Source organism: Pyrgilauda ruficollis, unplaced genomic scaffold, assembly GCF_017590135.1.
Source record: "Pyrgilauda ruficollis isolate IOZ18807 unplaced genomic scaffold, ASM1759013v1 scaffold31, whole genome shotgun sequence".
Taxonomy (NCBI): domain Eukaryota; kingdom Metazoa; phylum Chordata; class Aves; order Passeriformes; family Passeridae; genus Pyrgilauda; species Pyrgilauda ruficollis.
The window spans coordinates 7,243,835-7,267,303 of record NW_024524489.1 but is presented as its reverse complement, the minus strand read 5'-3'; the positions used below and the strand labels follow the sequence as shown (position 1 = coordinate 7,267,303).

At 36.1% G+C, this 23,469-nt stretch overlaps 1 protein-coding gene across 1 annotated transcript in view; it reads left to right on the top strand.

The window, feature by feature from the left end:
- The window catches only part of KIF16B (kinesin family member 16B), a 134,108-nt gene that overhangs the window by 37,670 nt on the left and 72,969 nt on the right, over positions 1–23,469 (top strand). Inside the window, exons 13-14 of the mRNA XM_041473931.1 lie at positions 22,177–22,296; positions 22,844–22,895. Coding sequence (XP_041329865.1) covers positions 22,177–22,296; positions 22,844–22,895 — 172 coding nt within the window. The remainder of the gene's footprint in view (positions 1–22,176; positions 22,297–22,843; positions 22,896–23,469) is intronic.

Here is a 23,469-nt window from a genome sequence, read left to right as displayed (position 1 = left end):
CATCTTTATGTTATTTTGTTATTTTGAAGCATCTATGCATACATAAAACTTTGTTAATTCTCTCTTTGTTCACGTGTGGATAGGGAAGTCCATTGTCACATATAGCGTTTGTGAATTTTGGTCAGTTGTGGAAGTGAACATTATGTTGCATGTGGGAAATTTTGAAAGCTCTGTGTTGGAAATGCACTGATTCATGCACATAAATTGTAGAATCAGAGGAGATGTTAACTGAACAGCACATATAAACAAGGGAAAACTGCCTTTGTAAACACTCGAATCTAAAGGACTTAAACACAGAAGCTGTAATTTCTGATTTTCTAATACTGAGTTTTTCAGCATGATTCTTGCAGCTTCTGTATGAACTGCACTCTCATAGAATGGTATTTGAGTGTATGAATATACTTTATATTCCACTTTTGGGTTAAAGGCAGTGAATTAAACTTTCTTTGTCCCAAACACCCTGAAAATCTGCAACAGATTTCTTAGTTGTACTGTTCTATTTTATGCCATTTCACTGAAGGTATCCATATTTTTATTCACTTCTTGTTTAATGATTTGTGAAATCGCTGACAGCATATGAGTGGGAAAGGACTTTCTGGAAGTTTGCCAGGCTGAATCACTGAAAGCAGATTTTAAACTTTAAAGAGCAGTGGTGTTTTTTGTTATGGATTCTCTGTGAGTTCACTGGGGTTTTTGTTTTGTCATTTATGTCCCTCCCTTGCACACAGAGACCATACATGTTGTAATTTGTAAAAACAGATTGTCTTGGCACTCTGAGAAGTGAGATTGTCTTTGTATGTCCACATCACTGAAGTCACACCTGCCACTTTCCCCATGCCATAATTCAGTAATTTTCAGGACATTCTTCATTAAGGTACTTAGAACTTCATGTTTGTATTATATTTAAAACTTTCTTTCCCTTGCCTCCCCTGGCTTTGCTATCCTGAGATAGCTGGTGCCTTCCAACTCCTGGCCTGCAACAGGCTTGGAGAATTAAAAACCATTTGCTTTTCAGTTTCTAACACGTTTTGCTTCAAATCTTACAGGCATTGCATCTTATTGCATCTTATGCCTGCAAGATGCAAGTGCACTTGTTTGTAGCTGAATGGGATTCCCTACTTTATTGTATGTAGTTATTCTTTTTTGTACTAAATTCTAAATATTAAAGTTCACATGATTTTGAATTGTTCTCACAGGCTGATGGGAAAATCTGTTAATGTTTAAATCCAAAATAATTGAAAGGATTTTGCATAATCCTTGTAAAATACAAGTAAGAATCATGGGGCATGCTGGTGTCTTCCACTAGATCAACAGATAATTTCTGGAAAAAGTTACCTGGTTTTCAGTGAATACAGTGCTTTCATCAGGCAAAGATGCCTGACAAATAAACAGTGTTTTGCAAGGAATATTTCCTGAAATTTTTTTCCCCTTGCCTGTTATTTTGAACCTTGTTTAAAATTAGACCAGCAGCATCTGAATGCTACCTTGAAAATAATTCACAGAGAATGGAAAATACAGCTTTCCATTTTTACTTTCCAGCTAGAAAGTACCAAGGAACAGAAAAATCCATGTGAAGGCAGGTTTTGATAAAAAGTATTTGGCAGCTTGAAATTCAATTTTTCTAGTCAGCACTGTGCCATATGTGCAGCTGACATGTGCATCCCAGTATTCTTCCTTGTTTCTGTTGGTAGCTTTTATCCCTTTTGACATTTGTGCATACTTAACCTGAAGTTATGTTTTTCCATCTTTAGACTGAGTATGTTGAACTATCCTATTTGCAAATGTTGTCAGTTTTGGGTTTGGGGTAATGTGCAGTGCTGAATGCCACTATCAGCTGTGAACATCTTGTGTAGTCTCTCATTCTGTTGATGATAGGTTGGACAGATCTTGGGCTGGGGGTTGGTAGCACTGGTAGTGTGCTCCTTTTCTTTTGTGCTTTTGGAAGAATCCTTTTGGAGGGTGACTGTAGGTGGCTTCCTCTGGAGTCTGAATTATTGTCAACTCACACCTAAAGCCCATATCTTCTCATTTTCTCTATTCAAAGCTTAGGACACTGCATACATCAGGGTTTAATTTTGTGCTGATTCTGTATATTGTGTAGCATGGCAGGTTCTTGGTGTTGTTCTGCCTGAAGTGCCAAGCTTGCTTATAGTAGTGATGTTTGTTTTCATCCTTGATCTTCTCACTGTAATACAAACTGACACTCTAACCTTAGTATTACAGTGTCACCTGTCCTTGTTTTTAATAAAAGCAAGGATATTTGAATGCTTAATAAATTTAATAAATATGTGGACGATGCTTCACCATTGGTAAAATACTGCATCAGAGCCCAAAGTGGTAGTGTTTGGTTTTAAGTCCACAGGCTTTGGGTTATTTCTCTAAATGTCATCAAAGAGTTGCACCTTACAGAGCAGTGTTGCTTTACATTGCTTCTCTGTCTTCAGATGTCTTGCGACCTCAGCATTTAACTGGAGCATTTCGCTTTCATCTCAAGCTCATTGGATCATTGTGTGAATTTTTTTTTGCCTTCTTCTAATGTTCTTTCATATACATTCCCAAAAAGAAGAGGAGGAGGGAAGAAATCCTGTTTGCTCTTTTCCTTAGTTTAGTCCTTTTTGTACTGTTCTGCTAAAGATCAATTACGGGATCCAAGATGTTAGGCTAACCTATCCAACTTTTGATTTTTTCTCTTAATTGGTAATTTAATGAATTGGTATGAAACTTCTTTTGATGTGACTGCTTTATTTGACTGCATATGTTGTCATTCTCCAGAGATGATTTTTTTTTTTTAAGTGTCACCTTTTTTTTTGTCATCCTTTGTGCGTGTTTCATTTTTTTTCTCTAACCTTTGGCAGCTTTTAGATTAATCTTTTTAAAATGTGCACTCCTTTATATGATTCTCTGCTGGTTTTTCTTCCCAACTTTCTTTTAAATTTCTCTCTCTTTTTCTGTTTATGTAGAAATTGGTATGACTTTGAGCTTTTGCCTTTTTAATGTATGTCATTTGTAGCTAGTGTAAAGGTATTTGAATGCTGTTTTAAAAATTATTTTTAGTTTGAAGTAGATTTAAAGTTCCCTTTTATTTGCTTATCCTGTTTGATTCTAGCCATGTCATTAGCTTTGTGTGTTGATAGTCAGCTGATGTCAAAGGATGTAGAGGGATCTATCATCAGAGTCTATTAAAGGACAAGGGGTTTTTTGTGTGTGTGTGTGCCTAATTCGTGTGATCAATAGTTTAACTTGTCACTACTTCAGCTGGCTTTGTCCTGTTGGATTTAGTGACACCACCTCACTTGCATCAATAATTCCGCTGCAGCACTTTACCACATGGTGTGCAAATACGTTATTGAACATTGTTTACTGATGATTTGATTATTCTTTTTCTTTTTTGTGCTGTTTATGTTATATCATGCCTCTTTTTGGGGAAAATTAAATACCCTTGACTTGCCACGATGAATAAATACATATTAATACCAATTATTTTGGTGGACATACTCATCTACGCAGGGGAATTTTCTTTCTTTAGGAGTCTTGGCTATATGCAGCAAAGACACTAGGAGACCAAAACTCAGAGCAGCTGTGTTGCTCATTATGAGGTGTAGATTAGGGTGACACAAGCAAATATATTTTATTTTAACAGTTTGCTTTCCATGGTGGCTTGCATACCATAGTGAACCCTGTCAAGAGCAGTTTGTTGTGTTCTATATAAATGTTGCATTTGTCTACATTTATTTTCATAGCCAGATAATCTTTAAGCCACATTTGCTGAATAGTATTAAAACACTATTGTCTCAGTTCTTCTGCCTGAAACGCTGGGCATACATCACCATTTTGCTGTTTTATGTCTTGTTGTTACTACCTGTTAACTGTGACCCACTTGTCTGCTTTTCCTCTTCTCATTTGTGTTGTGTTCTACCCCAGTGTGTTGCGCTTTGCTGAGCATTTGTTTTCTTCATTCTTTCATATCATTGCTGTAACAAGCTCACTCCTCAGGTGAGAAGTGCTGTCAATTAGCACCTTCTGCTTTCACCTAAAATTCTAGTGTCTACTTCCACTTTTGATGGCAGCAGGGTAGAGGAGTTGTAGAAGCTCTTGGGCTTCTGAAAAACAAACTCTAGGACTTCTAAAAAGTAAATAGGCTTTAATCCCGCCCTTTAGAAGTGGGTTACAAAGACGTCTGATCACATGCCTGTGGAGAACAGGTTCTAAAATTGGTTCTATTTACAGGTCAAATAAAAAAAAAGGTGTTACAAGACTGGTGTGCATCTGTATATAAAACAATATCTACATGATACTGCATTTAAGCCATTCACAGGTTTGGCATATGTGTTTATTTGTATGTTTGGCAGGAATTGTTTCTAAGGTTTTTTCTGTTTCAGTAAGTGAAAAATTTTTGTAAACTTGTTGATAGTTAGACATATTGGTGTTGCATTTTGGTTATAATGTCTGTTGTCGGCAGTGTTTGAAGCATATTGGTCTATTTCTAAAGGGAGAATTACATCTGTACTTCGACTTGAACAAACTTATTTGATATTGTATAACTTCTTTTATCATCTGTTTGTATTAGAAGACTCTTATTGCATGCTTCCAGTTTTTGTATCCTTTCTAAAAGCTGTCATCTGCTTGAATTTTTAAGAGGTTTAAACATCTCTGCAAAATTAACACAGGATTGCACAGCTGTGAAGCTGGCAGAAAGAGTTTAAGTCAGATGTTACTGCTGAATTTGTTTTATGTTAGAAAAGTTCATAGAATACACCGAGTACCAACTCTGTTCCTAGGGATATTGGTATTCTCAACAATTGTCCTCCAGCAATTATGCAATATATGTTCATTTATCAAACTGAATTTATATGAAAAGAAAAATGGACATTCACATTAAGTAGTCTCCTATTAACATATTATGTTTAATAGAATTGCCTTCAGCTGGCTTGTGAGTACTGTGCAGAGGAAAAGATATTATGAAAGTTTTAAGAGGGATGATGTTAATTATTCTTGTTTTTCTTGGTCACTAATCACTCAATAAATGAAAATAGCATCTTTTGTCTAGAAGCCTGTTTAACTGTGGTTTTGATTTCTTGCACTAGATGTCACTGCAGATACAATAATCAAATTCTTCTGCATGCTTAATTTGGTCTTAATTCAGATATTTTGAGGGAGAATGATTTGCAATATCTTGAATTTCATTGCTGTTTGCATCCGCTAAAATAAGTTTATGAGAATGCCAGAACATTGCTTTGGGAGCAAGTCCTGAAGAACCTGAGGAACTGTTCTGACAAAAATACTTCTAAACAACAGTTCACAGTTGTAATGCACTGCACAGTGATTATATTCATTAAGATTTATTGCAGTTACTTTTCAGTGCATTTTTCAACCCTCTTTTTCAACTGACAGTGTATCTAGAATGTTTGAGAAATTTAGCCAAAGCCTTTAAAATATATTTATTTTCTTAAGTTTGTATCCTTGATATTTCAGAGATGTTTCCGAGAGAGGCAATATCTTTTATTTTCTCAGGTAATACGGTTGAGAAGGCAAACAGGCTTTTGGACATTGAGATCTTTCACCAGGCCACTTCTGCTAATCCACTAATCCACTTTCACTGGATATTGCAGTTGAAACACCAGTGGCAATGATATGCAGTTTCTATTTATAACTAGTTCTTTTAACATTTTTCTCTTGATTAATAACTTCTGTAGATTTATAATTGAGTTTCAGTACATGGAAATTTAATAAGTTTGTTTGGTTTTTTCATCTTTTTAAAGAAAGTTGTCTAGCAAAGAAGTGTTTACTGTTCTTGGTCCTTTTACATTATTTACCCACAGCACCTGCCTCATGAGCAGTGATGAGTAATATCAAGTTTAGCTCTCAATTTTATTAGGATTTGTTTTATTACACCTGGCCTTGTGCATTTATTTCCCAAGTGTAGCAGTTACTAACAGTGGTTATGGTTAAAACATCATCTATTCTGGTCAGAAGATTTCTTCTTTGGAATTTGAGTTTGGATAGAGATTATCCAAATATGATTTGTTTTACCTTAGAGACCTTTTTTTTTTCATAGTATATGACTGAACAGATACCATTATTAAGTGATGATTATTACTTTACCTAAGTAAGTTTGTCTGTCTCAGCCTTGGTTTGCTGTTGTTAGAGCATGAAAAAAGTACTGGACTGGGAACTGGTGCTACTTACCTACTGTAGCTCTTTTCCTCACAGAAGCAGTATTGAAAGGGTCCCAGCCACCTGAGGAATGCTGAGTGCAGCAGTCAAAAGTAGATTTCAAAAGGAGTAATTGTCTGCTTTCAAGTCTTTCTGCCACCTGTGTTCATCTGATTAAGAACTCTCCTTTTTCTCTTGCAGATGCTATAGCTGCTTGTGATGCCTTTGTGGTGGACTGACCACTTTTCACTTTCAGTTTCTGCTAGAAAGTTATGATCAAGAGATGCCTAATGCTACTGATTGGTTTTTGTTTCAATTTTAAACTGTTTTTTCCACTTGTCACCAGCTGGGCCATAAGAGAAGCACAACTGGGGGCTACAGTTTCTGAGCTCACCAAGTACTGATTAAGCCAGGGTTGAACAGTTTGGTTGATAAGGCTGTGCATTTCAAAAGAGCCCTCCAGTGTCTAGGAGTAGCCATATTACCAAATATTTCACTGCCCTCCTCCTCCTTCCAAGTGGGACCCTGCATTTGTAGTTTATTCAGGCCATGCTTAGCTTTAATGCATCACTAGAGCTTGTAGTGGTTTTCAAATGAAAGGGAGTCAAAATGGGTTGCTTTTGAAATCCTTTCTACAGCTCCTCCTGGGTATTTGTTCTACTTTCCTATTAATTATCTTGTGCCAGGAAGGTGGTCTAAATTGAAATCAGTGGAAGCTCCTGAAAGAAGAAGAAATACATCCTAAAAACTGTTTCTCCCAAAGGATCAGCAGAGAAGTATTAAGAGAGAGAAAAAATGCAAATTTCTCTTTAGATTTGGCTATGGGATGGGAAAGAAGTATTCCAACATCAACAGTTTGGATGAACCCCAAATTTATATCTTCCTCACAAAGGAGCTGTTTCTAATGACAAAGTGATATGAAATGCTGGAACCATTTTTTTCTGCTGGTGGTTTTAGCAGTATATTTAGGAGTTTAATGCTGTGTGATTCTGATACCTTTGAGTGTATCGTACTGTTGTGCATCTGACTTTGCATCTTAAATGGCAGCTGGGCATTAGCCTCGATTCACAGTCTTAAACACAGGTGGCAGCACAGCCTGTGGTGTTGCAACCAGTCAAGGATGTGCATCTAATTATGCATATTCCTCTGCAAAAGTCTTCACTGTTGTGTTGCTAGTCCTGAAGTCTGTTTTTTCTCCTTGGTGGTTGTTGCTTGCTAGTATGCATAGTCCTTCTTCCTCCTCCAATTCCGTTCAATAGCATGGGTTACATGTTGATCCAGAGGCAGGAATTCACAGATTTAAAGCAATCTGTTACTTTAGAATAATCTCTACAGAAGTAGAGATGAATATCTAGGTAAGCAGAACTCTAGATAAGTGAAGCACTTCATTCTCCTATTGCCCCAGAAACGTGCAAAAAAATAGCAAAATAGCTTTTAAAATTAATAAATGTGTTTGCTATGAGCCTAGGAGTTTTTTTCTCTCTATAATTTCCTGACTCATTTATCATCCAGCTTTAGCAACAAATAAGGTAGGAGTCCTGTAGATAATAGTCCACTGCTTTCTTGATTCATTCCCAGAATAAAGTCTATGAAATAAATTATTTACAGGTCCTGTAGAAAATACATTGTCATGTAATTAAAGGCTGTTTCGTAATGCATATGGAAGAAGAGATGAATGAAAATAGCCTGTCTCTTTGTCTTCCAACCAGGCCTTTTCCCCTTTTTAGCTATCAGCATGAAGAATACTGAGGGTGGAGTTGCTGTTTCCCAGCTGGGAGGTATAATATCTCCTGCTCAGTAGCTCAGTAATGGCAAGAAAAGCTTTGTTCTCTGCCCCAAATGTCAGTGTTGCTGTATGCAGACTTACTTGCCCTTTGTGTGTCCTCAGTGTGTTCACACGTAGGAGACTCTGAGGCCTCTTTCACTTGGGACAAACCAAATTTGCTCTGGGTGCCTTACTTATTGGAACAGAAGAATAGCTTTCCCTTAGATCAGGCTAGTGGGGATGGGAACCAGCCTGCAGCAGATGCTCCAGCATGAAAAATAGAAGCTTTGATGGTTTAAGTTTTATAAGCCACTGGAAAACAGGATTTTACAGACTAGTGTCCAGAAAGCCAAAATAGTAACCTCTGCTTACAATTAGCCAAATCCTGCAACTCTATTCAGGGGATTTTTCTCAGATGTCAGAAGTAGTTCTGTCTGTGCAAAAAAGTCTGAGGTGTTAAGGAGCAGCCATTTCAGCTTAAGTTTGTTGTTGGAATTCCAGGAATGAAGGCCAAGTTTCCTGAAAAATTGGATATGCTAAGGCTTCTTAGAGAAATCCTTGCAGCACATTAAATGTAGAGGTGCTTTGGGGTGCCACCACAATAGTAGGGTTTCTGTATATTAGTAGCCAGCTGTATGTCAGCAGTGAGCACGTGGCAATCTGTTCCGAGAGGGAAAGAGAAATAACGAAAAATTGAGAGGGTAAGCTGACCTCATGAGACTGAGAACTGCTCCTGTAATTTCCTTATTCTTTACATCATTCATTTTCCATCATTTTAGCTTCACTGTCTTAGCAGTTGCTCATTTAAGCAGTTCTACATTCTTCATTGGCCTTTTTGGCTGGTGTTCATTGCAGAGAGCAATTGATGCCTCTCTGGGCTGCTGCAGGAGCACCTGCATTTTCACAGTGAGCTGCTCACAACAAAACTGCAGTCTTCTGATCTTGCTTTTTGCAGACTCTTCAGTTGGCATCTCTTGCTTGATGAGGGTGCTGTGATCTAATGCTCTGGGAAATGGGGGGAAAACTGCTTAGGAAGTTTCTGCAGTGGTGGTTCTCTTGGTAGTTTTGGATAGTAGAAGTTTCTTTGTCTCAGAAGAATGAAGTGTCTTACCTCTACTAAACTTTTTGTTTGAAATGCACTGAAACCAGTACAGCCAATAGTATAGTGTTAATTCTTTGTTCTGTTATCTAGAAGGAGAGGACACAGTAAGAGTTTGTGCCTTACCCAGCATCTATATGCGCAAGTAAATCAATATCCCCTTTCGTACTTGATGGCTATATAAATAATTTATTGCCTATAAAAGAGCATTATTTTTAATTTTCAGAAATGGTTTATTGAAGTTCCAGGATAGTCCCAAACGTAACTTTGGCATGTGCACTAGTTATAAAGCAAACACCTCCACTGATGGTGTGTTCCAGATCTCCTGGTCTCTTAGCATTGCCTCCCAAATAGCATGTACTACTATTGAGGCTAGTGATTGAAAATTTATTTTGATATTCCAGAAGCCATACCTGTGTCAAACTGAGATAAAACATGGGGTAGAAATTTGATATTGTATATGCAGCTTTATAAAAAACTGAAGCTTTTTAAACAGACATCCACTAAGAAGAGGAGCAGCTTCACTGATACAATACAGAGCAAAAGAGTTTTTCCTACTTTAATATGTAGGCTGTCACTTCAGTGAGAATCTCAAACATTTCAAAGTTGTTTTCTTGGAACACTTTTTTTTTTTAACCCTGGAATTGTTGGTCACAATTAGACACCATGGTATTGTTTTCAGCTGTTAGCGTTCTGCCTTAGCTGATCTGTTTATCGTAAGTATTTTTAAGGGAGCCAGTCTATAGAACAAGAAGGGTGTTCATGTAACCACTTTTCATCCAAAACATTGCAAGCTAAATACTCACCTGTGCTTATTCCTTTACCTTTTAAGGAAATATAACTAGTAAGCCCAAACCAAATTTCCATCTTTTGAAATATTTTTTTTTACTCCTCTCCTACCTCTTGTTCCTCTTGTCCATACACTAAATATTTTCTCATACTTGGGAGTGAAATTTCCTTGTTCCTCTTTTAGTTCTTTGAGCAATATTATGCATAGAGAAATCTTTTTCCGCTTTCAACCTTCTTATCAATAACTTCCCTAATGCTGGCATGTCTAGTGTTTCTTGACATCCATTTCCAGTATTTTCTTCTATTGGGAGGTTACTATGTATATGCTAATTGTCTAGAAAACTAGTGAAGAGGTGTCTGTCTATCTTCTGAATGGCAATGCAGCATTCAAAAGTAAGGACTGGGTCTGTTCCATCTCTTCAGCCTTTGGTAGTTTAAGCCCCCAATGCAAGTGTGAAAAGCTCTTGTCCACAAAAATCAGCTCTGTTACCTGGTGTGCAACAAACCAATAATTACACACTAGAGAGAGACATTGAACATTTATTTCAGAGTTGAACAACCCTGGGTGCCTGGTGGTATTTCACAAATGAAGCACACCAGCTGTCAGAACTTGTTGCTATTTATACATTTTAACAAACAAAGGAATTAGTGTACACTGGCTACAAGTCACCTAGTTATTGTATTAATTGGTATTCCCTCTTCTGTTGGTTAATGATTCTCTCACTTCCCATGTGAATTAGTGTGTATGCTCAGGCTTTCTCTTCTTTTGGGTCTGTGGATTTCTAGGGTTGGTGATTGTGATCTGCCCCTGCCGAAATAACCATTTACCCAGTCGAAGCTGATTTCAGCACAACTGGTGAGTTGGTTTATTAGTTTCTTTCTTATCTTGGAACTTCTGCCATATGTCCTTGTGACCCATAAATTTTGCATTCTCTGGGCCCACTATAAGTGGTACATCCATCTTCCCAAGGTTTGTTAACTTCCTCCTAGGTCTGAGATCACTGAAGCATGTCCAGCCCTAAACCTTAGCTAGGCAGTTTTGCCAATGAGAACTTTGTTTTTCTAATATGTGGACATCACTTAGAGCTTGTTTGCTGCTCTCTGATTTACAGGTTGAATCTCCCTTCTTGTTGAATAGTCTTGAAAGTGTAACAAAGATTTAACATTAAAGGACATACTTCCTAATGAAAATTTTACACATTCCACATTTTTCAGCACTCTGAACTCTGTTGCTTCCAGATATTTTTTCTGTCTCTTGTAGATTTTTCCATTTGGTCCATAGAAAGATTACTTTATTATGCAGGATTTTTTCTTCTGTTACATACTTTTTCCTCTGAGTATGAAAATGTTACTGAGATATAGTATGAACCCTGACAATCTAACGTAACTTAATATCCTTCTGTTTCCACTACAGTCTTTCCAGAAGGACATAAAAATGTCTTGTCAGCTGTGATTGTCTCATCCAACAAGAGTCTTGTTAAAGAGAGTACAGATTCAGTTTTATTTGTTGGAGGGTAATGGGCTAGTGTTTCAGGTTATCCCTATTTTAGGTACTGAAGTATCAGTTAGTGCTTGAAGATATTTTAGGTGTCTAATTCCCATCTGAAGTGCATTTGGCTGTATGAATATCTTAAAAACACAGGGTTCAGACAGAATTCTGTGGGGCATTTGCTTTTTTCTTTTCTCAAGCACAACTTCCTTCTGTGTGAAAGAAGTCTCATTGTTTTGCAGGAACTTTTTCAGCAAAAGACTTGTGGTTTCAGGCAGCATCTGGCCTAGTAACAGTTCATCCATGAATATAATTTCTATGTCTGGAGTTTTTGCCTTTATGCAGATACAGAAAACATAATTAGGACTAATTAATCCAAAACAGACCAGACAAGAACTTAATCATCTTCAAAATGTCAGCTTCTGTAGAATTTTTTGTTAAATATTCACATTTAATTTCTTTCAAAGTCTTATTTGCAACATCTAGACAAACTGTGGCTGAAGTATTTGTTCTGAATGTGTTTAATTCAATTATCAGCTTTTCTCTATGGTATGTGTCTGTTAAAAAATATCTTCCTGAACAGACACTGCTCTAAACCCTTGACTGTCAAAGGCTGCGAGTTTATTTTTGTTTTCCACTGTTTTTCATTGCCCCTTGTTGTTTTTATTTTGTTGCTGTGTTCACAGAGCATAAGGAAACAAATCTGAGATGCGTTATGTTTCAAAACATCAGGAACAGTGTTTCAACTTATTTGCAGCAATCCAAAGGTGCTCAGACCTTTGATTATCTGAAGAAGCAGTTTGATGCTATAAGGAGTGAAATTGGTTTATTACCTGCCCTTGGAAGTCTCTTAGCATCCTCCTTCATTTGCATTCCTGAGCTCAGGTTACAGTATCAGACTTATACTTTTGACCAGATAATGGCATGGTCAGCACAAGGATTTGACAAGGTGGTGGATGGAGCTCTGAGCAACCTCATGTAGTTGAAGTTGTCCTGTGAGGGTCCCTTTCAACCCAAATGCTTCTATGATTCTACAGTAGCAGGCCAGAAAAGCTGCTGATGTGACTCATGAAAAGAACATACTTGAATCTTCTGAAAAGTGATGATTTGTCTGTCTTGGTTTTTTCTGGTTGAATATGGAGATGTTTGTTTTCAAGAAGAATTTCTGGTCAAGGGAAAGAATTCAAAATCTTATCTTCAAGGCATGATATGAAGTTTGGTTGCTCTAAGGAACAAGATAAGCTATCCAGAAACTTAAAAAAACCCAGTCAGGATACCCGATTGTGCATTATGTTTTGCACAAAGGAATGGCATGTCCATAGTTGTCTGGGTTGTTTGCCTTTTTGTTTGTTTGTTTGCTTGTTTGTTTGTACGCTTTTTCTGGTTTTTTTTCTCCCCCAAGTGGGATCAGCCTGTCATTTATGCTTCTGCAGCTCCTCTGGTGACAGCTTTTTGATGAGAACTGAGAAAACCAGACTTTGAAATATTGATATGCCAATTGATCTGCAGAATTGGTTAATTTGCTAGTTTTGTGCTGCAGGGATACTCTGAATTTTGGGGAAAACAGTAAATCTTATACTCAGGCAGACTGTCACATAACCAAGAATTATCTGTGTGAAAGAAGAGAAGCATATAGTTTCAGTTTTCTGGTGTTCATTTGAGTTGTTAATTGGCCCTTAATAAGAAAACACAGATCTATTTGTCTTTTTGGTTGCGTATCCCAACTTTGCAAGGAAAGCTTTTTCCATTGAGAAGTGCAGCTGATGATGTGCTAAGTATGGAGTCATGCTTTTGAGCAGCTGAAATGTAGATGTTTGAAGTGCTCAGCTGGTTTACAACAGCCTGCCTGCCAATTGCCTCTAACAGTCTTTAATTACGTGATCACCTTGCTGTCTCTTATTATTTCTTTCTCTGGTTTCAGTCAGTGGAGATTTGGCTGCAAAATCCAACATGGACTGGTGGAAGGAAGGAGGCCATGGTCTGATTGACCTTGGTGGGTTCCAGAGTTACAATCATATATAGGGAACATAACAGAAAGGCAAAGGAGAATTTTAAGGTTAAGATTCTATTAACCCATGGAAATTGTATCTTACTGTATCCCTAACCCAGGGAAATTTGAGAGTGTTTCCTCCTGAGGAATTTCCTTTTGGCCATTTTACTTTCAAGTTGTTAGTCTCTTAAGACCTAAATTGATTAGCTGAATTTAAACAGTCATTAATACTCTTAATTGAAATATGCCTGGGAGAGAATTTGGTTATATTTGGTTTTATGTTTAAATCTCTGTAGTTTTGTCTAAGTATAAGCTACTTAACACAGTAAATGTAATGGTTTTCTCTATTAATAAAATAACATATTTAAACATTAAATGCCATAGATTGCTTTTGGTAAAGTAATATCAAAGTTTGTCCTGGTTTCAACAAGTAGCTTTTGTTTATCAGTGATCTTATTGGTCTTAATACACCTGTCACCTTGTTTTCATTAGGAAAGGATGTATTGTACATGTTAAATTCAAGGTTACTTCCGCGTCACATAGTCCTTTTTGACAGCATTTTTGAAAGAAATTTTTCATGTGTTCCTGATAGTTTATGATAATGAAGCATTTAAATTAATATTTCAAATATCTTGTCTGCTTTTTGTTCAGATGGTTAGATTTAGACTTATTGTGAGGTCTTCTTTCACTTCTGAAATCATGAAACTTGGTGTACTGTGTGCCTCAAAGGCTTAGGAATGAAAGAGGGGATTTATTCTCCATCTGTTATGGCTGGTGCTATTCACTTGTCAATCATTGTAAGTCATTAAAAAGTGCTCTGTTTTACACCATATCAGTGCATTAATCCTCTATTTTGAGGTCATTTACATAGTGGAATGAATCACCTCCAGTAGATCTATAGTTTTGAGGTGCAGTAGTACCTGTCAGGAGTCACTGAGAATTCAGGTGAGAGACAAGGCTGCCATGATACACAGCATTTGCACACTCATGTTTTCAAACCCAGTAAGGTTTTAAAAATAAAATAAAGCTTTTCCACTGAGGAAATAAAACTTGCCTCATTTCTTACAGTATGCAAATACAACAAATACCATACCTCCTTTGTGATAGTTCCTCTTTTATTGTTTTATATTAGCTAACAAAAAGTATTTTCATGAAGGTTTTTGTCAGAATGCAAAAAATACTATCCAAATTAAGGTTCAGATCAGATAGCAAAATGCAATTGTCAGTGGTTGCTTCTTGAGCTTTGGGTAGATTGCTTTGCATTCTTCCCCTAAAAGTACAGCAGGTTTGCATCTTTTAAGGAAGGCTTATTTTCTTAAATTGTTGGCAAAACTGTGCTAGTTCCCTTTCATTGATTCAATGGCCCTAATTTTTAAAAATACTCAAATATGGCAAAACTGCAATCTGCCAAGAAAGCCATAATGTACTGTAGTCTAGATTACATAGTACAGTGCAAGAGATTCCTCCCTTCTGAATTTTTCAATTCAATTTTTGGTGAATGTACCAAAAAAAGCGACAGGAACTTTACCCTTCAGTCAATATTTGGGATGTCCGTCTTGGCTATGAAATATGATTTCAGTAGTCTTGTTTTTTATTAGATATGATAATTCTTTTGGCCTTGATATGAGGGACTCATGCCAGATTATAGATATCTCTGTATAGATTGCTTATATTTATTTTTTTTTTTTAAGGACACTTCCCTTTAATTCAATGGTACCTATTTCCTGTGACTATATTTCTGTATTTCTACTCCTGTCATCTTGTCCTTTCCCCTTATTTTGTGTTTATCCTCTTTTTCAACCTAACTTTTTAAAGGCATCTGTATGTGTGATTCATTATTGTGTATGTTTGAAATTGAGGTCATTGTATTGCAACTACAGCTGAAGCTTTTGGTATCCTCTTATGTTGTCCTTTAAAGCAGTTTAATTACTGTACTGGGCTGTTGCAAGTTAGAATGACTTGTTCATTTTCATTTTGTTATTAAAATTGTGAAATGAACTGTAGTTTCATTACATGTAATATAAGGATGGGTAACATAAAACATGGGCATTTCCTGTCTATCTTCTGCCTTGTGATCATTTGACTAGAAATGATTGAATTTAGAAAATTCAAGCCAATTCAAGCCATTGACTGTGTATAATTATACAGTTTTTATATCTGTATTTCTATATGCTTATCTTGTATAGTATTAATGATAGAATTAGATTTTAATTTTTAGATGAGATCTGTTTCACTGGAATTAGAACAAAGGGAAGATGTTTTAATAGGAAAAGTTCAGTTTCTCCAGCTGAGTTTACCTGCTTTACAAAAGAATAGTATCACAAATCCTGGTCACTGTATGATGGACACCAGTTGCTAATGCTTTTGTGCCAGCTTAACGCACCAATTACTTTATGCTTTGGGTACACAAAATCAAACTGATAGTTTTTAAAGGGCACTTTATCCTGTCTTTTTGTAATATCCTTAAATGTTTGCCTTGAGATCAAATGGAATATATTTTTTATGATTTGTGACCTTTTAATAGGCCTTTAATTTGCATTAGAAGCGTCACATAAGTGACAGCTTGTGTTTTCTTTAACTGACCTAGTAAAACCTAGCACATAATGTCTGGGAAAGAAGGTAAGGATCACACCTTCATCAATTTCCAGAAAAGGAATTATAAACTGTTCTCAAAATAAAATGAAGGGAAAATAATTTGCTAAAATATTACCCTGTGGAAATAAGCATTTAAAGCTAAATGCAAATGTTAAATTCAGAACTGTTGCTCTGACTTATGTTTGTTATGCTGAAGTGAATTGTGGAAGGACTCTAAAACTTGGCTGACACTGCCTTCTGAACAGCTTATATTTGCTGGACTAGTAAGGAGAATTTAATTTGCTTTTCTTGAGAAAACTTCTTTGAAATGGTGTCTTTTTTCTGCCATGTCTTTCAAAATCATAGTTATAACTCTCTGTAAATCTCTTTGGTTTAAAATAGTAATTTCCTATTTAATGAGTATTTGTCATGTTCTCTGTAGTCTGTGATTTTTTCTTGAGCTGGCTGATCCTGGTTTGTCTGCTCAGTGTGTGCTGGATCTAGTTCTATTTAACAGCAATCCCTGCTAGAAACATCTAGATCCCTGTTTCTCATGTTGGTGATGTTGATGGAGCATTTGACCCTGGGGTGTATAGGAAACAATTTCCTTATTTGTGTAGTGTGGAAGTAAGGATTTAAATATAATAAAAATGCTTATACCGAGGATGTGATGGAAGCAGTGGTACTGGGAGGGGAGAGAAGTTGTAGGGGTTTTGGGGAGGTGGTCCTGGAGCACGTTTTTGGGCTTAATCATGTTTAATGGTTTCTTGAAATGTGTTAACTGGTGAAGTTTGCTGGTATTAAAGGTAATTTTTCTAGCAGAGCATCTGAGAGAGGATTGGGTGAGTCTAAGGATAACAGAAGAGTCATTGATGCTAAATAGTTTGCAATGCAAAGGACTTAATACACTGTGGAAGGAGGAGGAGGAGGATGGCGTGAGACTTTACTGTCACAAGATGGTACATGTGCATGAAAGACCCATGAATCTGGAAGGATCAGATAGATGTTGTGTGTACTGAGTGGAAAAGAGGGGTGTACATGGTGCTGGCAAAATTTTATACACGCTGGGAACACACCATGGAAGCTGGCAAAGAAGAAGACCTTGAGAAGGGGTGTGCTAAACCCTGTGATATGGTGAGCCTGGTCATCTCCTGGGGGAAATGCTTGGAGTTTGGCATAGTGTAACCACAGTACAGAGAACAGATACCACTGCTGCCACTATCAATGAATAAAGGCTGGAGAAGGAAAATTATTATTTCAGCTGAATGGCAATGATGCGAAGTGCACAAGTATAAAATGGTTATTACCAAGTTCAGACCAAATATTTGAAATAATTTTGCATTATATGACAGATGGGAGTCTGAATGTAATCTATAAAATTGCTTGTTATGGTGTTTGGGCACAGCACTTGTTACACAGGAGGTCACTTTTCAGTTGTTTCTCCTCATGTAGGAGAAATGTTGCATTTCAGGCAGAGGCAAAATTCTTCAGGTTTTCCTTTAATTACAGAACCAATCAAATCAGCTTCCTTGTGTTTTGTTGGGCTTACTGGCAGCTTTACTATTTTTTTTTTCTACACTTGCCTCTTAATACTGTGAGTGCAACTTCAGTAGTTGGCTGTCATCTTTATAAATATAATAATTAGCATGCAATGCAGTTGAAAATTCGGAGCAGTAGTCATTCTGTTTATGTGGCATTTTGAGAAGAATTATAACTAGAATTATTCTATTAATTTATATTATATAAACAGAAACAGAAGTCTGTCTGCAATATATTCCTCTTATATCCTGCAATTTTTAATCCGTGCAAAGCCTGCATTAGGACTATACCACCCACATGATGGGAGTAAGCTCCTTGTAGGTGAGTTATGGTTTATTCAGCTGTGCTCAATTTTGGAGTATAAAACAGGGCAAGCAGATAGCAATCCTCCAGAAAACACCACATGCTTTCTGTGTTTGTGATTCTTGAAGTTAGGTACCCCCAAGCAATGGATACTCTGTGCCTTTGTCCACAAGTGCCTCTTTTCCTTTTCTCATCTTTTTTCCAGGTAATTTCTTGCAGCCATGTAAATTATTGGTGTCCACAGTGTCCTTGTATTTAACAACAAGGGGTTGCTTTTTGGTTTTGAACTCCTGATGATCAATTTTCTTTTCTACTTCCTCATATAAAAAGAATCAAGTGAGCACTGCTTGTTTGGGAATTTTCCCCCTTGGGTTTTTTGCACATTCATCACAGTCCTGCCCACACTTTTGTCTCATTTTCTCTTTTTGTGGAAGGTTTAATTCTGGAAACTCAAACTTCACTGAGAGAAGTTTTGAATTTTCACTCGTGCTGCTTCACCCTATTTCCTCTCTCTCTTTACATAGTTTCTTTAATACCATGTATCTGCTGGGTTTGGAAATAAATTTTTTCAGGAGCATTTGAATCTGAACACTGGAGTATTTTTTCTTTAAGTATGAAACCTTTGTCTCCAGTGATTTAAAGGAAATGCAAAGTGAATTGAATACATAACTGGAGGAAGACCAATTAAGAATGAAGAACTTTACTTGTGTGCAGTTTACATCTATACATTTTATAAAGGACTTAATGTTAGTGCTGGGCCATTGAGTATAGTCAGACATTTTTGTGAACTCGGGATATAATAGCATATTTTCAAAAAAATCAAAGGCACCCAAAGTACCTGTTAGCATAGGAATTTTCTCATATATAGTCTGGTCAAATATTAATGCCAAGACTTTTGCCGTTGCACATTTTTGCACATAATTTTTTAGTTTGGTATCATGTGGGGTTTTTTTCATAATTTAAATGTAGAAATCGGAAGATCATGCTGGCTAAGTAAATTGTCATGTTTTACTAAAAGTGTCTGTACAGTGTATTCTCAGGACTGTGTGCCAGCAGCTATCTGTTCAATATTTAAATAAAGGAATTGCATTTTTGCATTGGAAAGTTTGACAAAAATTGAACTCTTCTGAGAGGTTATGTTCATTGCAGTGCACTAATTACATGTAGTCTTTAATATGTGCTGGGACAATAGCAGCCTAATGTTTTCCTCTACTATTAGATTGGTAAAGGAATGTTAGAAATGCCTTTTGGACTTTCTTTTTAAATTTAATTCAGTATCTTGTTGGCCAAAACAAAGAGTAAAGTTGTGTGCTTCTGTTTTTGTGTGTGCATTCAAAGAGATCCATTTAAAGACATCCTGTGTGTCACAGCAGTGGCCCTTATAATGGATAGTTGTAGATGATGATGATGAACTTTTCAGCTCAAGTGAGTACTTCAGTCATAGATTTGTTCTTAAACTACCAGATCATATCTCAGTTGAGAGGTGCCACTGTATCAGTTAATACAGTAAACTTATTACATCAGTACAGAAGAAATGAGTTTTCACAAAAGCTTTTATATCTCTCTATATAAATGTAAATGAATTTACTGTATCAGGCTAGGTCTGATAGCTGAAAGAAAAGAGATGAGAATTTAAATATACAATATAATCCCTTTATTTTAACTTTGACTTAAAGGCTTGGGTTTTTTTGTATTCTGTCCTAGAGTTACTTTCTGAGTTCCTACTCTCCAAGTGAGTCCATTTGATCTAACAGCTCCCAAAGAATCAAACCTTTTTCTGTTCCTACCACAGTGGCCCCTTGTACCAACCTAAGTGCTCCTTTGTGGATAATACTCAGCTTGCTTTATTTTCCCCAGCTTGTGAACACATCTTAAATACTGAGGGAGTACGTGTACACTTTTCTGTTCAAGGATAATTCAAGCTAAGAAGCACAGGGGTACATTCAGCTTTTTTTCAACTGCATCTTGAGATTTTCATAAATTTTCTGAATTAGTAATTTTTAATAGGGATAGTGACCTTTCATGCTCTTGTAATTTGAGTTATGGATTCACCACTTAAAATTGTGTAGCACAAATGGAAGTGAATCAAATAGTGGATTAAACCTAATAATTTCTCTGCCCTGTAATAGCTTACAGACCTTTAATTTATTTCAAAAGAGGTCTGTCACTCTTCAAAAACATTCTTGCTATGCTGTCGAGGATGAACAGTTCGACTACTTCTTTTGGGCCTTTTTCTTTGCCTTCTCTCACTGTTAGAGAACAGAGTAATAAAGATTTATTGTTGGTGATGTTTTTTGTGATTTCATTTTGGGGCAGAAGTGCACAGTTTGGCTTTTGGAGCTTTCCTTGCAGAAGATTTTGAATTTGGAATTAAATGTTAAACCAAACGACTAAAGTTCAGGAGTTACTCCAGGTACCTGATTAATATTCAAGTTGTTTTAGTAAATTGTATCCGAAGATAAAAGCTTATTTACAGCCCGTATTAAGCTAAAAATATTATAGTTAATCACAGCTACTGTCTGCTGCATTTCTTATAAAATTTCCATTAAGAGGATGCATTCTGTGCGTGAATGGTAGTCATTTACAAAATGTAACTCTAGAAACTCAATTAGTTTGTGTTCTTTAATTTTGATCTGAATAAAAAAGCAGTCCATCTGTTCTAAATTGCAATTATACATGATTAATCTCTTATTATAATAGGAATGTGTTGAATATTGAAAGACTGGAAAATAACGAATCATATTGTTTCTTTATTCTTAGTTATTAGTGAGCTGTTTTTCTCACCCAGTGATCATTTTTTGTCTCCTGGGATGTTTATTTTTTCCTCTGTCGGGGACATTGTCAAATGCTTTGTTGTGCTGTGGAAAAAAATATTCTGCTTTTAATATTTTATCAGTTACATTGGGCCGAAGGTGCTAGCAGTAACTGGTCACCAGTCCTCAGGGTCTTGTTTTCACCCCTGCCATGTGGGAACATTATAAATTATGTATAACAGTAGATGTTACTCAGTAAATATCTAATATGTGATAGGTATTTTTGTCTGAAATTACTTTTTCAATTTTACTTGAACAATTAATTAAGCTGTATTTTTTAGGTTTATGATGTGACTCTTTTATAATATGAACAAATATCTGGATGCATTGTGAATGTCTGAGCTGCACATGAATCACAGCTTATTTTTTTCTGTCTGTATGGTGAAGAACTTTTTAATTCATCTATGACCAGAGTAACATTTCCCAGTTTTGTTTTGCAGAGTCTTATATGTTGTGTCATCATCTCATCTTGCCCAGATGTATCCATACTTGAAATTTTCAGACAGCATCAATATTGACAACAGTTTTTTTTTTCTGCAGGGAAATGAGATTTTACATCTACTTTCTTCTTTAGACTTGCAAGTTGCTGTACTTGGGAAAATACATGTAGAAATCTCTGAGTTGTTTTTTTCTTACAAACAGTGTGGTGTCTTTTTGGCTCTGGGGAAGGCATTTGATGACTTGGAAAAGGAGTAGTCATGCAGCTGTCACAAAACTTATTTTCCATTTTTATTAGCACCAGGAGAAAAGTGTGCTCCTTGTAATACACAGGAATACTTGCTGACATTGCCTCTGCTTCATGGATTGTCAGGGCTTAGCCCTTTTACACAGAAAACATATTTGTCTTGAAAGATTGTGTGTGTGTGGAGACATTCACAATTTCTGTTGTTGTAATCTTCCAGGCCTAGAAGCCAATAGGATTCTGTTTCAACTTGAAAATTGTACTTTTTAAATACTAAAACTTATTTCAAAGCTATAATTATTTTTTTATTTATTGCATGGACTGTTGTGTACTACACAATACTTTACTTTATCCAAGGCTGAAATCTCCCACTTGAAGTCCTGCTGAATGATGCTTCAACATATGGATGGCTGTACAATGTGGCCCAAGAAATTTTGAAGTATTGAAATTATGTGCTGTGAATATTTCTTACATTTATTTACTACTGGCAATGCTTCTCTTCCATTGCATGATATTTCAACTGCTTAGGTTCACTGAATTGTCAGAGGTCTGGGGTTTTTATTGTGCAAGGCTCAGCTTATTGAAAGGACTGCTGAAAAGTTTTCAGTTTTCTGTTCTTTAGCTGTACTGAATGCTGAGGAGTTTGAAATTCTCCTTCCCATTGTGAAAGGTAGCACATAGCTTGCTTTTAGACAACATTGCTTTGTTACACTCTTGATTGATGCTCCTTCTCTGGTGTAGTTCAGCTATTTGTCTGGTTTCCTTCAAATAACACCTTCACAGATTTCCTCAACAGCAAGCTTGGAATGCTTAATAAAAGTAAAGAAGTCACATTTAAAATGTAAAATCATTTTTTTTTTAAATTGTGCTTTCTTTTTTGTTATATTACACAGGAGAAGTTACATTAAATGTGGTTTAGAGAGAGAAGGAAGAGGGGTATTTCTTGCACATCCTAATAAACAGACTTTTGTCTTTTATAGGAACAAACTTTGGCTCTGAGGAAAGAAGGGATAGGTGTTGTGTTAGATTCTGAACTGCCTCATCTCATTGGTATTGATGATGATCTTCTCAGTACTGGTATCATCTTGTACCATTTGAAGGTAAATACACATCTGTGTTTCTGTAGCCTTTATATGCCTTGTGATTCTTTTCAGTAGAAAAATTACAGCATTGATTTGTTATCTATATATAGTGCTCATTACATTACTATGGTAAGAAAAGCTCTTCATGCTTGTCTGCTCCGGTAAGAAAAGCTCTTAAGAGGTTGGAAATGATGAAATGAAAATATCTGTTTAGGTTTATCCTGGGAGTCAACTGGTTAGCCAGCTATAAATGTTTCATATTTTTATGTGTGTATTGGTTTGTAATTAATGTTATAAAGCTTGACCTTAAAATCTAAATCTCTATTGTCCCAAAACTATAAAGGTGGTTCTGCACTGGACAGTTGAAACTTGTATTTGCTTATAACATTGTAAAATAAAGACTGTGAAAGCATTTTGAAAATGCTACATGATTCCTTTTTTTCATGTATGTTTAAATATATATTTCATTCAGGTTACCCTGAGAAAGTGGAAGGATAAATTATATTCTTGTGGGGGAGATAAGGAGATTCCAACTGGAAATAATGTGTATTTCTCTCTTAATTAGGAGGGCCAAACATATGTTGGCCGAGAAGATGCTTTAACAGAACAGGACATTGGTATGGAATTTGGCATTGTTGTATTCTTTCTTCTTCCAGTATCCTAACATGTGAACTAAGCTTCATATGTTTTTTTTCTCTTTTTCAGTTAGTTGTTCTGTGGTTTGTGTATTTTAATTTTTAGAAAATCTGAACGCTGAATTGCATGGGATTTGCTTCAAACAGCATGACTTCTAGCATAGCTTGTGGGCTTTAAGTATGTTCATGTATTCGTTACTAATTGATTTCTTACTTCTCTTCTATAGCATTCTTTAAAAATACTGTCCTTTTTCATATAGCACCTAACACAATTACTGCAAAATCATGCTCTTAACCTTAGTATAATGACAGCATTGTTAGACTATTATATGTAAGATAGTCTTGGGACTTCAGATTTGAGTTTAAAAAAAATTCAGAAAATTGGTAAAAATCTGCTGCTTTTGTTATTGATTTCTTATCAATGCAACTAACTGCCAGATCTGGACTGTCCGATCACATAAGCTTTACATAAGTTCCTGGAAGGCAATTTCATTAAGTAAACTGCATCCTTTAATTCTTGGGTGAGAATCTGAGTCAAATAACTAAGTTTGGTAAA